The following is a 17,931-nucleotide window of genomic DNA, read 5'->3' as shown; positions in this document are numbered from 1 at the left end:
TTCTTTACCCAGCAAACCAGCCAGTCATGGTCACACATCTCACAGCTGTCTTATGAAGCCCCTTCTTCTGGGGTCCCAGATCAAAAATAAGCCTAGTTCTTATCTCCAGGCCCTTTGTGGGATTGGCCTCAGTTTCCTGAAACTCTTCCTGTTCTTGCTTGAATCTGACTGCCTATGGCATGAAAACAGCTGTGGAGCTGTGGAGCAGGGGTAATGCCCTCTCAGAAATTCACCTTTGGAGTGCAAGGCACAGCCAAGGAAGCAGATTCCCAAGGATGTCATGATTACCAGATGCACTCAGGCCTTTCTGGATGGCCAGTAAAATCCACTTTTTCCATCATGCACTTTCTGATGTCATCCCAATACCATGTACTAGCAATTCTAATTGTCTGCTGCAGCAGCAGAGCAGCCCTGAGCTCTCCTGAGAACCACACAAATGACCTGTGCTGGGCTGGATTATCTATGATCCTACCAGGCTGCAGTTGCCTATGGAGACAGACAGCAACTCTCTCCCTTTCCCAAACATTGCAGCAGCCCCCACAATGCTGAGCACACACTTGCTCCAAACATCACAGCACAGCTCAGCAATCACGAACTGCAGTTCATGTGACAGCATCACACACAGTATCAGCCACAGTGACACAGCCCTCCTTTCACTGCAGCAGACACATCCACACTCACACATTCAGTCATCATTAGTCACTCAAACAAAAACCCCACCTTGTTTCTGAAACACGTGGAGACGCTGAAGATGGCAGAATCAGCAATGATTTTTCCATTAGGGAAGATGACATAAACAACAAGTCTTGGAGCTGGGGCATAGGTCAAGCTGAATGTAAGAGGGATGGAGAAGGAGCTTTCCAGCACTAGATGGAGAAGAGAGGGAATAAGAGGAAGTAGATTTGGTAGTGAAAATTGAGTCTGATCAGCTTTGCTGTTCTGCATGTGCCTGTTTAAATCCTTTCATCATTTACTGAAGTCTTGCAAGACCGAAAAGATTTCTGGAGACTGCTGAAACAATCAGCACATCTCTGGATCTGGTATTCAAGACCAGCAAAAGACATTTCTGTCTATTGCCTTGGGGACACAAAACAGTACTTTGGAGCTCAAGCTTGGCTCCACAAAGAGTGAGAGTCTCAGATACCTTTCAAAGCCTCCTCTCACCCAACATCTCCCATCCCATCACCAACAAAGAGGTGACCTTGTCCCAAAATACTTACAATTCAGGTTTTGAAAAACATGAGCTGGAGAAATAGGCAACAGTGGGTCAAGAGACATCAAAATTATAAGCTGTGGCATCCTAATTATCCAGATTATTTGTAGATAGATTTGCTATGGAGGGTAAGGCTACAGTTTCATGTTGCTTAGAGAAGCAGAAGCAAAAGGAGACTTGAAGAAAACAGATGAGCCTATGGGTTGAGAAATGCTGAGTGTTCTTCTCTTGGTAAAAAGCAGGAGGGCAAAGGGAACATGAAATCTGGAAAGGCACAGTGCTCTGATGCAGCACACAAGTGGTGAGCCACCTCTACGTTGTGGGGAGGTTTATGCCACTTATCCAAATACGAGTGGCTGCCACAGACCATTGAGTGCTTGCTAGACATGACACTGGGGAGTGCACTTACTTCTTGGCAACCCAACCCAAACAGTCTGCTGACCTGCATGGACTATCCCTCTTTTCCCTGTGACCTAGAGAAGAACACAGAAAGGGATGGTCACATAGTCACATAGCCTTTGGGATGACCAAGAAGATCAAAGTAACTCTGAAACTAAATTGGGAGATTAAATGGGGGTTGGGGAGGAATATTAGCTTTATTTGCTCTCAACTAGTAAGGAGAGCTCAGGGATGAAGTGATCTGGGGGAGGACAGGTAAGGCCAATACCTGCTCTGCACCTGTGCAGAGCCTAAAAGAAAGGTTCTGCCTTTGTTGCTATTACTGCAGTACCAGAATCAAAACCAGGATCCAGACCCACGATGATTGGAGGAACTCCCTGTCCTGGCCTGAGCCAGGACTTTCAAATATCAGGCTTGAACCTCTAAGAGATGCTGATCTTGGGCCTTCAGCTGTTGCCCACTAGGGCTTTCCCAGAAACTCACAAAGTAGGAGAAAATGACGCGCTTGGGCCCATGTTCCAGGTCTTCCTCATGAATTCTGAAGTCCACCTGGACAGACTGTGTTTTACCACAGGGCATTGTCTCAGGCACACGGACAATAGAAAGGAAGCTCCTGCTGGTGCTGTAGAATGGATGTATGAAATAAGAGGCTCGCTGGTAACTCGAGTCAACTGTCCCAACCTCTCTGTCTGAATCTTGATGCAGGACACTTGCCTGGTGAGACAAAAAAACCCAAACCAGTTAATTTCTCTAGTTAGGCAAGTCAGCTGCAAAACACCTTGGTGAGATGATCTGAGCAACGCCAAAGGACAGGTGTATCTGTGGTGAGCTCAGGAGGGAAGCAAACCTGGAGAATAAGCTCTCAGAGAGAGAGGCAAGATCTCAGCCAAGATCTAGAACATGCTGAGGTGTTTCAGGTTTGAGTTACTCTCCCTCAGGAAGGAACAAGGAAGATGTCTGTGGGGCATAATAAATAGTTCTGACATGCACACATACCCCTGCCACAAGACACACCCTTCCTCACTTACCTCCAGGGAGGCCAAGGTGCGGTTCCAGACAGAGGTATCCAGGCTAAATGAAGCTGTTCCAGAGTCCCCAGTGATGTACTTCTGCCTAAATTGCCACTCAGCGCAGTTTACTACGAGGAGGACTTCTTTGTTCTTCAGTGCCTTGCCTTGGTAATCAATTACTTTAATCTGAGAACATCATAGGGAGAAAGAGAAGTGCAGAGGAATCTAATTAGCAGACAGAATCTCTGGCTTCCCCAAGTCGGGAGCAATGTTTCCAAAGACAGCAAGATCACTTTTTCAGTCACTAATAATTTTATCAACACTGCCACAGCTCCTGTCATATTACCACCTGCACTACCATGGTCATTCACAGATTCACAGAATGGGTAATGTTGGAAGGGATCACAGTGGGTCATCTGGTCCAGCCTCCAATGCTCTCCCCTCCTTCACAGCAGAAGACTTCCTGGCTGTTGAAATTCAAAATGTTTGGGTTTGCACCCTACATATTAAAGCCCATAGCTGCTCCCCCTCATGGGTTATTTGGTAAATGTCAGTCTTGGGTGCCATTCTGACACTGGACAATTCAAGAGTTTTGTCTCTGGGAGTCATTTGTGCCCTCCCAAGCCCCTGGCTAGAGATGAGGTCAGAAAAGACAATAAGTAAAGGTTACTGTGAAATATTGCTCATGTGCTCCCCTTCAAAGAACTGAAACTGGGAATTACCTTTCCTCTGTACACCTGTCCAGGGTGGTAGTAAGAATTCACATCATCAAACAAGGCCATCCCGCCAATCCTGGAGATCAGTAATTTGCGGGAAGCATTGACCTGTATCCCTGAATGAAAGCAGCAAGACAGAAACATGAGAGAGGGAGCAACAAAGCCAAGAACTCCTCAGTAATGTCCCTGCAGTGACCCACTGGTAACACAGATGGACATGTTCAGTTGCACACACATTTCACTTCCCAATGGTGATCTGCCCAAGATTCTGGGTGTCTGGTCTTCCTCCCACTTGACTTCTGGCTTTTAGAGAGCCTCACCACCTGGCACCCCACTCAGAGTGAACGTGTCATGCCATCAAGAGCTGCTGTCTCTCTCTGTGGGTTTGGATAGGCAGGCCCCAATGGGCTCAGAAGGCTCAGATCCCTTGCTAAGCCTGAAAGTCTCCAGTGCCTTTGGTCAGATTAGCACATCTTCACCTGCCTCTTCCCAGGCACCAGAAATTCCAGAGTTACCTGTGGCATCCTCCACCAGCAAGGCCTCTGCATCTATGCTGTCCCGATAGTACCGAAAGTCTCGGCTGAAGGAGGACAGGCTCACATTTGTGAAGAAGCAACCTGCCTCATCTGTCTGAAAGTACAGAGAGAAGAAACAAGGTCTGAGGGAGGTACTTGGATTAGAAGTGATGGAAGTGGCAAAGGAACAGTGGCACAAAACCCCTGCTCTTGAGGTGCTTTGCCCTTTGGCACTGCAGCTCAGCATGTGGAGCAGGCACATGATGAGGCCCAGTCACAAGCATCAGGCACAGCTGCTGAGAGGCAGCACCAGTAGCAGTGGCCAAGCAGCCAGAACAATGGGTTAACATTGCTATTACTTCAGCTAAAGGACCCAGCAGCCTTGTCTTACCCTGAGGCTGAGCACAAATGCCTCTGAATATGGCTCAGCTCTTCCTAAGCATCTCACCTTGTTGCTGAATTTGTGACAGAGATCAGGTTTGGAATCACTGGGCAGGAATGGGGCTATCTTCTGACAAAGGCTCACATGAACCTTCCCCTGGACGCTTTTCCCACGAGTGTATCTGTTTGGGGGAGCAGGGAAAGGAAGAGACAGTCAGACACAATGGGAGAACACATGATTTGCTTTGCGTAGCCCCAGAGACCACTCACTGCTGGATATTCACAACATAGCACAAGAGTGGCAGCCATACAGCAGACCCAGGAGTCCTGACCCAGCAAGTGGGGTCAGGCCAGGGCTGTGCAGTGATGGGAGGTCAAGGGCTTTATGATATAACTAGCATCAAACTAAATTGTTTTGGGTAGCTAGAGTGTTGTAGGTGCTGACTGCACTACATATCAGCATCACCTGCAATAACCCCAGGATGTGCTGAAGACATTCATCATCTAAAGAGCAGAAACATGGGTGATTAAGAAAGTGCCTTCTATTAAAAAATCACCTTTACTTGAGGCTAACTGTAGCATTGTCCTTGGATCATACCTGGGGCAATTCCTTTTTGCCTCCCTCTAGTTTCCACCTGAGCATTTTCTGGAAAAGCATCCCATCATTTCCCACGAGTTTGTTCTTCAGGGACAGGACACTACTGTACTACATATCTGCTACAGCCTGTCCTACAGTTTCTTGTCAAAGGGTAAATTGTTCCCCCAGGTGTTTTATGTGGAGATTCGTGGAGTGTTTTTAGGAAAAGGGCATTAGAGTATCAGAATGATAGTTACAGGAGTGTTTTGTGTTGCCTCAAGGGGCAAACAGCTGCCATAGAAGATTCTCTCTTCCTGTGACTGAAGTGTAGTAAACTTGCCCTTAGCTCCTCATGGTTACCCATCCATCTTGTGCACATCAGGCCAGAAATTAACACAGGGCCATTCCTCCCATCAGAATCCTCACCTGCCACACACCCGGAGCAGGAAGGTTGTATCTAGTGCATAAATCTGATGTGGCACCTCCAAGATCACTTCAAATTTTGGCAGCACTGGAAGGGAAAAACAGAAGACTGCAGGAAACACACGCCAGAGACAGCCTTCACAAAAAATTAACATAAAGGTGGACTATGGTGGAATAAGGGACAGGAAATGGAGAAGGAAGGTGGTAAGAAGGGGAAAGGAAAGATTTTCCATGTATCTTTAACTGATCTGTGTGTAGGCCCTGGTTGATTTTCTCCTTCCCATACTAAAACCAAACATGCCCTTCACTGTGTCCCTCCACTTCTGACAGCTGTTTTCACTGAGAGAAGGCTGGCCTCCCAATATAGTTGATTAGGGAATAAAAGTGAAGTGAGGAGGCATTGGACTTCATATTCTCTGGAAAAGTCCATCCTAAATCGCCTTGTTTTATCTGACTCCAAGATCCATAGGAATCAGCTGTGTCAAAGGTCTGGGGCCATGCACAACACTCCTCCCACACACTAAACCAAGGTCCCCAAGTGGCCTCCTCTCCTGAGCCTCAGCTCAGACTCTTTTCTATGACAGATGCTACTACTTTTCCCATTTGCTCCTAGGGTGGTTATCTAGGAATAAACACCCTGCTCCCTGGACCAGGAGTGCCAGGTCCTCTCAGCAGCTCAGACAAACCCCTGTGTGCTCATACCATGCTCCTTGACGGAGAAGCTGCCATAGGCTCCAGCGCTGGTGACATTGATGACGTACGTCCCCAGCAGGGGCTCGTCACTCAGCTGGAAAGACAGGTCTGCAATGCCATCCCGAGGGACCACGTCCTGCCACTGCTCTATCTGGTTGTTCTTAGGGTCCTACACCCACAAGGAAAGAAAGAGTTGTTCCAGCATCTCACTGACCCACATCCCACAGAAACTGAGCTTCAGGATTTCAGTGTTGTAGGCTACCAGGTTCTATAGCTAAGGAAATGAGGTTTAGTATAGACTGATCAGGAAATTTTGATGACATGATAATGTTCAGATTCTGCTCCCAGTATCCAAGCCTCCTTCTACACTTATTTAAATTCTGATCTTAACCAAAGATCCTTCACAGTTCTAATTTTCTTTCATAAGCATCTACATTTTCTATTTATTCTCTTGTAAGTCTAGAACAACAGATTTCTACTAAGTGCCTGGGAGCACAACTTCAAAGAGGTGCATAAAAAAGAAGCTGAAAGGAGTATATTAGTTTAAGAATTTAACATCCAAAAACAGAAAAAGAAGGTCTACTATTCCACTCAGAGGTCTGTAAAATCTACCAGAAACTGAACATGAACAGCACAGTGAAATGACTGCCATCACAATTACTCTAACATGAGATTTCAGCATCACTCACCAGGAGAAACAGGGAAATCTGGGGAGAAAAAAAATGCAAAAACATTAGAAAAGAGAAACACATGCCAGCACCACACACAAGGTACTTCAGACTCAGAGCCCTCTCTGAAGGATGTGCAACTGGTGATTTGGAAACTTAAGAGCACTGACAACAATACAAAGTAAAACAAATGCCACCAAAAAGGAGAAATACCAAGTGGGATCATTACAGTAAAGTCTGGAGAAAGGGAAAGGAAAAACCAATCTGGAGGTCACACAGCACTTGCTAATGACTTCCTGACAGAAAAAACTCAGAATTCACAACCCAAACAAGCCTAGCTCTGGTTCAGGTGCAGTCTTAAAAGGGTTACAGAGATATAGGATCATAGAATTTGAAAAGCACCTCTGGAGGCCACCTAATCCAACATCCTGCTGGAACATGTCTTCCTGAGCAGATTGCTCATAGCCTTCTCCAGCTGGGTTCTGAACATCTCCAATGATGAAAATGCCTTTTCTGGACACATTTCCACATTGTTGGAATCAAAATGTTTGTCCTAATGTCTAAGCAGCATTTCCCACATTCCAGCTTGTAGGGTAAAGATTAAAATCACCCTTCCCCACAAGAAGGAAAACCTGATTCACAATCTATTCACTCCCCCCATGACACCATCACATCAGGAGTCAATACATCCCATACTTGCAGTTGCATGACTATTCTACCAAGACGAACAAGAGACATGCACGCCTCTGCCATCTTCCTGGCAGTTACTATTTCCCTCTGCAAGCTCATAAAACCTGCCAGGGATGAACCTGGAAAAGTTGAAGCTTTGGCAGATGAGCAGGGTGGAAAGGAGGTAGGATCCATGCATGGTAGAAGGCAGCCTATTCCACAGCCCCCAGGACTTGCTTACCGAATCGTTGAGTGCAAGGAATTCCTCATTCAGAGTCACAATGCGAAATTTCACTGAAGGCAAGGAAATCAGGGAATATATTATCAGATCTCAGTTTTTCCCTGCAGACCCCTGGTTCCATGTGCTTCCCCAGCTCCTGTCTCCATTCTAGACACAGTTGTGGTAACATCTGACACTAACATTCCCACATGTAAGGTACCATGGGCATGGCTATCATTATCTACTGCTCCTGCGACTCCACAGCCATCATAAGCCAGACATGACAAACACTGAAAACACCACTCAGCAAGAGACATGATCCAAAAGCCTTCTGCTAGGGCTGTTCATGCATTTCATGGCATCACAGTCTTTCCATATGGTGCAACCAGCAAAAAGCCTGGGACCCTCAGCTGCTCCCATTTGGATCTCACCTGTCTGCCCTGGTTCATAGATGGGCTTGTCTGTTTGGATGATGGTGCCAGTCCTGCCCTTGTAGATCAGAACCTTTTTCTGCTCCTCAACGTTGACCCCATCTCCTGTGATGGTGAGTTTTACAGTGGCAACCTCCTCTGTGCCATCAGCTGGAGGGGCAACCTGTACAGAGAGAGAGAGAGGAGAGCACACAGGCCCCCGGTGATCATCTGAGAGTAAAGTGGAACAACTAACTGGTTCCCTCCCAGTGTGCCAGGAGGGAGCAGTCACCAACAACCTCTGAAACCAGATCACATCCAGATCTCACACAGTCCTACGTGAACAGCAGGAGGCCCTGCATGTCATGGAATCTGTCCTTTTTCCCAGTGGTGACAAGCAAGCACCTGACACTTTTGAGTCTTCATACTTGTTCTTGAAGATGGGCAGATGACAGGAAGGTGGGAGATGGTAGCAGAGAATCAAAAGAAAGCAACTGAGCAGCTACACAGGCTCAAATGTTAGGCTTTTAGAACTACCCAGAACTTACAAGCAAGAAATCCAAAGTAGAAAACACAACCAGAAAGATTCTGGATGCCAAAGACCCCAGCAGCCTCAGCACAGAATGTACAGTATAACAGAATGGACATTGCTTAGACATGTCTGCCTTATCCCAGATCTTTTCTAAGTTCTCACCAACAATAAATAACCTCTAAGATGCTGTTTAGAAACAATAAGCATATCCATTTCCATCCAACTAGTCTTCAGTAGCTCCCAAGAGCTGAGTTGCTGTCTGACTTCAGGTACTACAGAAACTGCAGTATGTCCTGCAAGACACCATCTCCCCAAGCTTTAGCTGTAAACCTGCACAAGTCCTTCTGAAAGAGCTAAAGCTACTTCATCTGGTCTGTAACGGAGGAGAAGGACACACGTGGTATCCAGAACTCTGGCAGATTTCAATGAATGTAAATTCCATTTAAAAATTAGATTCAGAGAGGAAATTCAGTGCTAACCAACAGACTGTGTTGGCCTGTGCATCCCTAGACACCACCCATTCCCCTTCCTGAAAGGCTCACACCAAGACAAAGTAGACCCTACCTATGTCACCCCTGGTTAGGAAGTAACACAAGCATTTTCCTGAAAGGAAAATCAGTGATGGCATTTGCCTAGGGTGGCTCACCCAGAACTTAGTGCACAGGAAAGTCTTCTTCTTCTGGATGGTTTCTTGCATTAAGAGCTCCTGTCCTGCAGAGTGCTCCAAGGCCAGATGCACTTGAATTTTTGCTTCATGACAGGTGATATGGAGGCAGGCAACCTGGGTGGATGGGTACCGGAGAGCTGCAGGGATCACCACCAGGTAGTGTCTGTGGTGGGGGGAAGACAGAAGAGGTGATATCAGTCTGAGGTCTCAAGAGGTGTAAGAAAGCTTCCCCACTGTGGCCCACTACTGCAGAATCCCTCAGCAATGTTCCATGGCTTCCATCAACATTCAAAAGCAACAGTGAGGCCAGTAAAGTGGTTGCTTCACTGAAACTTGAGAAATAGTTTCTGCTTGATTAGCTTAAGTATAGCCCTATAATCTTTTTTATACCACTTATTCCAGTAATCTCCTGAACGCCCCGAAAACATCCCATGCAGTCTTCAGAAGAAGTGGTTTCATAACCTTGCAGACTAGACACTGGTGATTTGATCTGGCATTGCAACTGCAGAGCAAATCATCTCTAGGCCTAAGGTCTAACCTGGAAGACCCCCAAAAAGCTGGCTTATATTGACCTGTAGGAGTCAAATTAAGGCATGGGAGGCAAGGTATATGACTCAGTTACTCCTTGGGGTGGTCTAATAGATCACAATAGATCTCATGCAGGAAGCATGAGAGCTGATGGCATGGGATGTGGTCCATCTAACCAGACTGATGCCTTCATGAAGGAGACTGAAACAGGAGTTCAGCATCACTCACAGTTGGTGAGAAGCAGCTGCAGCATGGAACAGAAGGCTCAGGAGGATGGTTATCCTCATCCTGCGGGTTCTTGCTGCTCAATCTCAAATGGCTCTCTTCCTCTGAAACCTGTGAGGCTGTTTATAGGGGGTGTAATTTCTTTCTAGCACAGCCTAAATGAAGAGGTGGGACATGGGGAGGAGCCAGCCTGTCCCCACCTCTCCCTCTCTCCTGAGGTTCCACACAGGCAGCTGTAAGGACAAGTGCACTGTGCCAAGTGCCCTTTAGCCAATAGCAGCCACTCTGGCTGCCATCCACCAGTTCAGAACATCCCCTCCTGCAAGACTGCCATGGAGACACCTGACCAAATGGACTTCTCACGGCAAAAAAAAAAAAAAACAGTGAGAACTTTGCTGAGCAGTGACCCAGGCCAGGTCCTGATCACTTGTCACTGCATCCCTTTGTTTCAGCTGGAGATGGATTGTCGCTGTGCAGCCTGCAGCAAGAGCTGCCCCCTGCACACAGCAGTGTCCTCATTCAGGACAGAGCTCAGGAGCTTGGGATCAGATTAGGGGGATGTGGATATCCTTAGGCTGTCTGCCTTGAGAATGGAGCAAATCTTTCCATGCGCATAAGGAAGCGCTGCAGCAACACTGCCACCAGCCAGCAACCACTAATGAGCTAATGACTTTGCCTTGTCCTTCCCTGCATACCATGAGGAAAATGGAAAAAAATACTGGCCCACAGAGGTGTCCAGCAGCGCCCTGCAACACCGATTAGTCACAGCACCATCTGCAAGGAGGGGGCCTCAGGAACAGCTTCCTGTTCTTCATTATTCATGTATGGATCTAAAAGGTCTGGCATCCTGGGATACAGCCTTTTGGTTCTGCTTTTGAACCTGAGGATCAGCTTAAAACTTGCAAATTAAATATGTGGGACATTTTGTAAGCACTGATGGCAGCCTGTAGAGTGGGTAGACAATTGTCCTGGTTAACCAGTTTGGCCTCTAGAAAAGCACAGTCACCACATAAACTGCCTGCTGTGAGCAGTCCACAAACTACATCTGAGTTTTGTGTGAGACAGCATTAGCTAGCCTGGGCTGAAATGCACAAGGGACTGCCCTTAAAATACAGACAGCTACAGTTCTATGCCTGGAAATATCTCCCAGCACTATTTAATAGTGACAATGCAGCCTAAGCTTTCCATAGCTGGGTCCCAACATGATGTTACTCAAGCAGGCAGTTGGGATCTCTTCACCTGGCAAAAACAGCAGGAGGCACAGAAATGTTCAGCTAACTCAGGAGCCCAAGGCTCTCCACAGTCTGTTGCCAGATGGAGTTGGGAAGACTGACATGCATCTTGGGGGCTGCACAATATGTACAGGATGTTACTGCTAGCTAGTATTGCTTTTGTCTCAAGTGAACATCTCACTGTTCAGTTGATTGAGATAACTGGCCAGAGGCTGATAGAAGTCAATTCTGAGTTGGTCTAAATCACTGTTAGGCTCCTTGGCAAGGGAGACTAGACACTTTTTATTTTGATGAACACATTCTCCCCATTCTTGTCTCTTTGTGTCCTTCTCTAAGAAAGAAGTCACGTTACTGAGAATGACAGGCACAGAATCACAGAAAGAATGAGATTGGTAGGGACCACAGTGGGTCATCTGGCCCAGCCTCCCAGCTGAAGCTGATTCCTCCCACAGCACATTGCACCAGATTTCACCCAGTCAGTTTTCAAATATCTCCAGTGAGGGAGAATCCACAGCCCCTCTGGGCAATCTGTTCCAGTGCTCGGTCACCCGCACAATAAGAAGGATGGTTATCCTCATCCTGCGGGTTCTTGCTGCTCATATTTATGTGGAATTTTCCGTGCATCAGTTTTTGTCTCTTTTCCTATTGCTTAATATCACTGAAAAGAGTCTGCCAGGCAAACTTACAAATTTTTTGTCTAAAACCAGATTTTCCTACAAAAAGCATGAACCAGATCTACCACAAATCACAGCCAGAGAGGTCCAGATGCTGGCAGATTTCTGGCAGGAGCTGCACCCACTGGGGCCAGCACTGGGGAGATTTCTCTGACCCTGTCCCACCATGCCCTCCTACCGTGTTTGCCCAGGTGTGCTCTCTACTCCTTGTTTAGTTTTGGCAAACCTGGCTTTTGGTCACCTGAAAATACATTTGAAGGATCTGCATCGAAGGCAGTGACTGACAGCTGCACAGGTGTCACAAACCCAGACAAAGTCTCTGCAACAGAGAAAGTAAAGCAAGGTTGTACAGCATTTCTAGTTCTTCATTTTCTTTCCCTAAATGGACTCCAAGAAGGCCTTTGTGATAGAACTGTTGAGCCAAGATTCCCATGGGGAGTAAGGGATTTACTCCTCCTGAAAACACACTTCATCTGGAGCAAAGGTCAGAGTCCATACTGGCAATGCAAAACCACATAGATACCTCTTCTCCACAGTTAAAACCTAAATCAAAAACTGAAAAGGAGGAAGAGAAGTCTTAGTGAAGGTCATATCTATGATAAACGGATAACATTGTCCATGGTTCAGAATGAGGAAAAGGACCTTGGAAATCACTCCTGTGTTTTAATGTCTTTGAAGAAAATAAAAAGGCAGTGGTCTCAATGAACTGCATGAGAAGAGTACTGGAGAAGTACAAATGTCTGCAGAGCACTTTGATAGGAGACTGTGCAGAGAGGAGGAAGTCCTCACTTTCTTTGAAGAATCACATCTGTTGGAGAGCCTGTAGTGCAGAGTAATTCATCAAAGCAACTAAATCACTCTTCATCCTCCTCTAGACACTTATCACTGTCGTACAGGCCTTGGGCCTCTCCTGTTGTTGCCTTCTTTCCTTTCCAATCACAAACTTCATGCTCCTTATCAGTGACATTTCCAACTCGTCTCTTACACGCACACACACACACACACACACACACACACTCCATAACTGCTGTGTAGCATTTTCAAAGACAATGAGATTTGATATCCTTGTGTTCTGATAGTGAAGTAAACTTTTGCATTAAGGATATTTCATAGTTCATGTAAGGTTCATAAAAATATATCAGGCCTTAATGTTTCTGCAACCTGACTAGCATCCATAACATAATGGAATCCCTTAAAGAATCTCTCCACAATGGCAAAGTTGACTGCTGCACCCTCTTTCTGCTGCCTTGACAGCAGATTTGTCCATTACACCAAAACCAAGCAAGGAATTGAGAACACACCTGGACAAACACAGCAGAAGGAGCAGGAACTGACTGGGTCAGAAAGCTTGAGGCAACATAGTGTAAATTGTTCTGTGCCTCTCTCAATGCTTGGCCTCTACATCAAGATCATTCAAAGAGCTGCAAATCTTAGTAATTTTTTTTTTTTTTTTTTTTTTTTTTTTTTTTTTTTGCACAGCTCTTAGACTGTAGGCTTTAATTTCTTTAGTTGGAATTCAGTTTGGGCAAATTTCGAAATGATGCCCAAGGGATTTTGGAAACTGTCATAAGTAGGTGCTCAAACCACAGGCAAGGCATGGATCTCTCTTCAAAGGACAAATGTGAACCCTGAGACCTGCAACTTTGCATACTTCTCACAAAAGGCATCAGTAACTAGTGCACCAGCTAACACTCAGAAAATCCACACATGCCATTGAAAGAGTCTGTTCCCTTCTGAACCCTCTTGGCCCAATACCAAACCCTGGCTCCTGCTTCATCTCTCTTACTCACCCCACCAAATGGAGGAAATCCCAGCAGCACTCCAGGCAGAGTGACTTCTCTTAACCACAACATCCTAACCTGTTAATTCAAATCTGGTCATCAAGTAGATAAGCACTCACAGAAGTTGAAAACTGCTTACAAATTAATAAACTGGCTCAGCCAAGCCCACAGCAATTTCCAGATCTTAACACTATGGCTTAGGAACCATCTCTAGTCTTAACAAAGAATCAAAACCCAAACCAGAACTAGTGGTAAAGTTTGAGGCCCTACATAAAGCAAGTTTCACCTTGAAAAACTGTGGTGAAGATTTAACTACCTGTAATGTATTTGTGGGAACATTAGTCAGGTCTTAGGCTAGATTCTTAATTTTGGCCAAGTCACTTACTTTCTCAGTTAACTGGCAACTTTGATTACGACCAAGGAACTCCTCAGTGGAAAAACCTAACTAAACTCATCTTCTATGGGAATAGTTCCAGCAGACTGACCTGAGACATTGCAGAGAAGAAACCAGACCCCAGGATAAAGGTCTGCAGGACTAAAGAAAAGAAAGGGAAAAAAAAAAAAAAAAAAAAAAAAAAAGGCAGTTTTACAGGCTCAGGTTCAGACCTTAGAACTTAGAACTTAGTTTTTCATGTTCACTTTCATTATTCACTACCCTGCTCTAGTGGCACCCTACCTGGAGTGCTGCATCCAGTTCTAGGGACACTGGTACAAGAATGACATTCACCTGCTGGTGCAAGTCCAGAGGAGGCCACCAGGTTGGTCAGAGGGCTGGAGCTCCTCTCCTATGGAGACAGGCTGAGAGAGTTGGGATTATTCAGCCTGGAGAAGAGAAGGCTCCAGAGAGACCTAAGAGCAGCCTCCCAGTACCTGACTGGAGCTTATAAGAAAGGTGGAGAGAGACTTTTTAGCAGGGCCTGGAGTGACAGCACAAGGGGCAAAATTTTAAACTGAAAGAGGGTAGATTTAGTTTGGATATAAGGAATAAATTATGTACCATGAGGGCGGTATGAGACTGTTTTGTTTCAGAATACACTCAAGTAATTACAGTAAAAAAAGTTAATAAAGCCCTACACGTTTACTACAATGTCTTAAAGGCAGACTGTTGATTAAATAAAAGTCAGTGGTGAATGTCCAGAAAACACTTTACAAAAGTGTTCTGCCAGTTTTTAACAAGAGAGGTCTGTTCATGCCTCCCCAGAATAAATCCTCTTTTTTTTCCTGTTTTTTCACCTGCTTCAAAGTACTGACTAGCTTATTCAAACTAGGAAAAAGCCTTTGGGGACTGCAAAAGGGTGGAAATTGCCTCTGCCCTCTATATCTGTAAATAGGAACAAGTGAGGAGCTAAGCTCTACAATTTCTGAAACACTGGGGAACACATTGACCAGAAAAAGAGGAGGTAAAAAAAATCAATCAGTTAATTATTTTTTGAGTGATAAATCTTGCCTTGTTTAAATTGAATCCATGTAAATGTCAAATATGCTTAGACAAGCTTACTTTCAGTGAATCCAAAACATCTAAGGCAGCTTTACTTAATGACAAATTTTAGGTGCTGAGGGATTTGTGCAGTAATTGAAGTCTAGATTCCATTAAGCTGTACAGGAATAAATTGTGGAATGAAAAAAAGAATTATATTTATCTCATTATATTCTTGTCATGAAAAACTACAATAAGTGAATACTCTAAAGCATTATCCTAGCAGGGTTGATCAAACATGCACAACCACAGCACACACTTTTGGACAGCAAAAATAGGTTTAAAAGGCAACACTGACAATATTTGCTCAGTGTGTACTGGTTACCAGCTCAAAAGAAGATGAAATTGATTAAACAAAGGCTTCTCATTTGTTCATTGAAATCTATTCAATCAAATAATTTATAGCACTTCAATTGGCATCAGTTGACCTCGGAAACATTGAGTTTGTGAGGTTGTGAGTTGTGAGTCCAGCTCTTTTCCCATCACTGAGACCTGCTGTCTATTGGTGAGGGGCTGGGAGCAGAGTAGGAAGAGGAAAGAGGGATGGGGAGAGAGAACTTCAGAGCTAGGACAAAGGAGGAAATCAGAGTTGAATCAGCTAGATCTAACACTATTCCCCCCTAGAGTCCTTCCCCAGCCCACCAAGACATGCCTTCCTCAGTTATGCCATCTAATTCGGAGGCATTCCTGCATTCAAAAGGATGGAGTGTCCTTTACTTCAGAAGCAACTTTCCATACTTCCAACATCCTTCTCGAGGTCAAGGAGTTTCTGAAGATCCACAACAAGCCTGTCATTCCCACTACCTGGAAGAATGCAGTGCCTGTCCAGTTGAAAACTCCCCTCTCTAAAAATCTTTCCCATTCCTTCATCCTCTATTAATGCCATGAAAAATACATTGAGATCAGACAGCAAGAAGTGAAGCAGCAGAGAAATGCACCTGGGGATATCCAAATGAGTGCAAAGGTCACAGCTCGTTACTATGCCTGGAAGAAAAGGAGAACCAACAGCACAAAGGGGTGGAGAGATGCTGTGGAATAGGAGGACAGCCGACTGTACTCAACAACCACCTCCAGGGCTGTCTGAGCTAAGCACAGAGCACAAAAGCTGCAGTCAAGACCAGTTTTGCCATTGCCCACAGCATCTTGGCTTTGGCCACCACTGCCTTGTGCACAAGTCCCCCTCCCACTTCTCACAAGGAAGTGATCCACAGGGTCAGGATCACAATCCATCCAGACCTCCTGCTCCAGCACAGGCTAGCACCCAAAGCACAGCCCTGGCTTTGAGGTATCTCCTGGGATGCTGCACTATGGCTGCAGGTGTAAATACCCCTTCTGATAGTATGTCCCCAGCTCACACACATGATTCCTATGTGCAAACTCCCCTTGAAAAGAAAATAGAGGAAAGAAATAAAGACAGACACCCAGCTATGCACAGAGAGCATGACTTACTGAGCGTGAGATTCATCTTGGCCACCTTTAAGCATGTACATCTGAACTAATTCTTTAGGCCTTCTGTGACACTATAGCAGTGACTAGCTATTTTTTATAGGGAAAAACCCATGGCAAGTGGAATGAGAGTAGGAGGCTTTCACTATCCCTCTCCCTTATTTCTACGTTACAAAGAACAGGAATGAGAGGGTGAAACTGGAGATGGAAAATCATATCTAGTCAAGTAGTTCTATCAAAAGGTTCTCAGCACAAAGTTAGTGGCTTTTCAAAGCCCCTGCTACAGTCCCTCCCCAAAAAGTTATACTAAATCACAAAACTGTCCAGCTTCTCCCTCCTTTAGTCTTTTGGGCTGCACTACCCATGGGGGAAAAAAAATATCTCGTAAGTGTTCTTTGTGGTTCCCATACCACATTATATCCAACTACATACACCCACTGGGCACCTACCGCATCCTCAGCCCCCTAAGTGAAGAACGATACATGAACACTCAAACCAAGGTGCCAGCCTCCTTCCCTTCCTCTTCCCATGGTATTCCCCATGCCTTTGCTATGCTTTTGCCATCAGACCTTTCATCCAACATTCATCCAAAGCTGTAAAGTACTTGAGATAGGAAAAATTCCTGAGTATTACCAGGTAGGTGCTCTCAGCAGACCAAGTTCTGTCTGAAACTCATGAGCATAGTAGAACAGCTTCTGTGCTGTGGCTGCTATTTCCAGTGAGCCTGAAGGGGCAGAAGATCACAGCTGTGGGCTTTGATAGCTCATTTTTGCGAGATTTAACAGACAGCTCAAGGTACTGATTGCCTCACCTAGGAAACATCGTTACAAGACACAAACAGCACAATGTCCTGGGATCTCTCCCAGATACCTTGATTTGCGGGAAATCAGATTGTCACCAGGAATCAATTTGATCTGGCCTTACAGCTCCGACTTTTCAAGTATGCCAGTTTGATCCTGGAGAAGCCCGGGCACAGTTTGAGATTTTGTCACTGTTAGGCCCTGCGTGGGGCAGGTGAGACACACTGAAACCTTTTCAGATGCTAATCGCTGCCACAAAGACAGCAAGATAACAGGGGAAGAACAGAGTAAACAGTTAAGCAGCTGGATGAACAGCTCGTTTAGCCAGAGGAAAGCAGTTACTGGAATGAGGCTGTTCAAAGGGGTGGCTGCAAAAAGTTGAGAGAGAACAATGGAAACAATTTTCCACTGCTCAGAATGAGCCTTTTCTGAAGGTTATCTACAGATTTAAATTTTGGAGGGTCTACTGCTTGCTGAGATTCAGATTGTAAAAGTAAAATTCTGTTTTACTGCATGCAGGTTATTTTCTATTCATCTGCCTTCTAGTAGGTGTTACAGTATCCAGGAAGCTCCAGGATTCCAACAAAAGTTGCTTATATCCCTCTTTTTGCATGCTGAATGTATGTATATGCCTAGACCTATGATTTCCTTTGTGGCTTTAAGTCTTCTTGCATA

General features: G+C 45.4%; 1 protein-coding gene across 2 annotated transcripts in view; it reads right to left on the bottom strand.

Annotated features, from left to right (window-relative positions):
- LOC136284982 (alpha-2-macroglobulin-like protein 1) overlaps positions 1–17,931 on the bottom strand; it is a 32,804-nt gene that overhangs the window by 12,814 nt on the left and 2,059 nt on the right. The window contains exons 1-14 of one of the 2 annotated variants that reach the window (XM_066175541.1): positions 9,850–9,908; positions 9,073–9,256; positions 7,916–8,078; positions 7,506–7,558; positions 6,617–6,634; positions 5,937–6,096; positions 5,238–5,322; positions 4,302–4,416; positions 3,854–3,968; positions 3,345–3,454; positions 2,641–2,808; positions 2,096–2,326; positions 1,623–1,686; positions 721–866 (exon numbers count right to left, since the gene is read on the bottom strand). In XM_066175541.1, the coding sequence (XP_066031638.1) occupies positions 721–866; positions 1,623–1,686; positions 2,096–2,326; positions 2,641–2,808; positions 3,345–3,454; positions 3,854–3,968; positions 4,302–4,416; positions 5,238–5,322; positions 5,937–6,096; positions 6,617–6,634; positions 7,506–7,558; positions 7,916–8,078; positions 9,073–9,256; positions 9,850–9,908 (1,671 nt within the window). Of the gene's footprint in view, positions 1–720; positions 867–1,622; positions 1,687–2,095; positions 2,327–2,640; positions 2,809–3,344; positions 3,455–3,853; positions 3,969–4,301; positions 4,417–5,237; positions 5,323–5,936; positions 6,097–6,616; positions 6,635–7,505; positions 7,559–7,915; positions 8,079–9,072; positions 9,257–9,849; positions 9,909–17,931 lie in introns of those variants that run through there. The other variant, XM_066175540.1, reaches the window with a different exon arrangement.

This window comes from Chamaea fasciata, unplaced genomic scaffold (genome assembly GCF_029207755.1).
Source record: "Chamaea fasciata isolate MVZ Bird 193981 ecotype frontalis unplaced genomic scaffold, bChaFas1.0.hap1 SCAF_2, whole genome shotgun sequence".
Lineage (NCBI taxonomy): Eukaryota > Metazoa > Chordata > Aves > Passeriformes > Sylviidae > Chamaea > Chamaea fasciata.
Note: the sequence above shows the minus strand (reverse complement) of the source record. Positions and strands in the feature narration are given on the sequence as shown.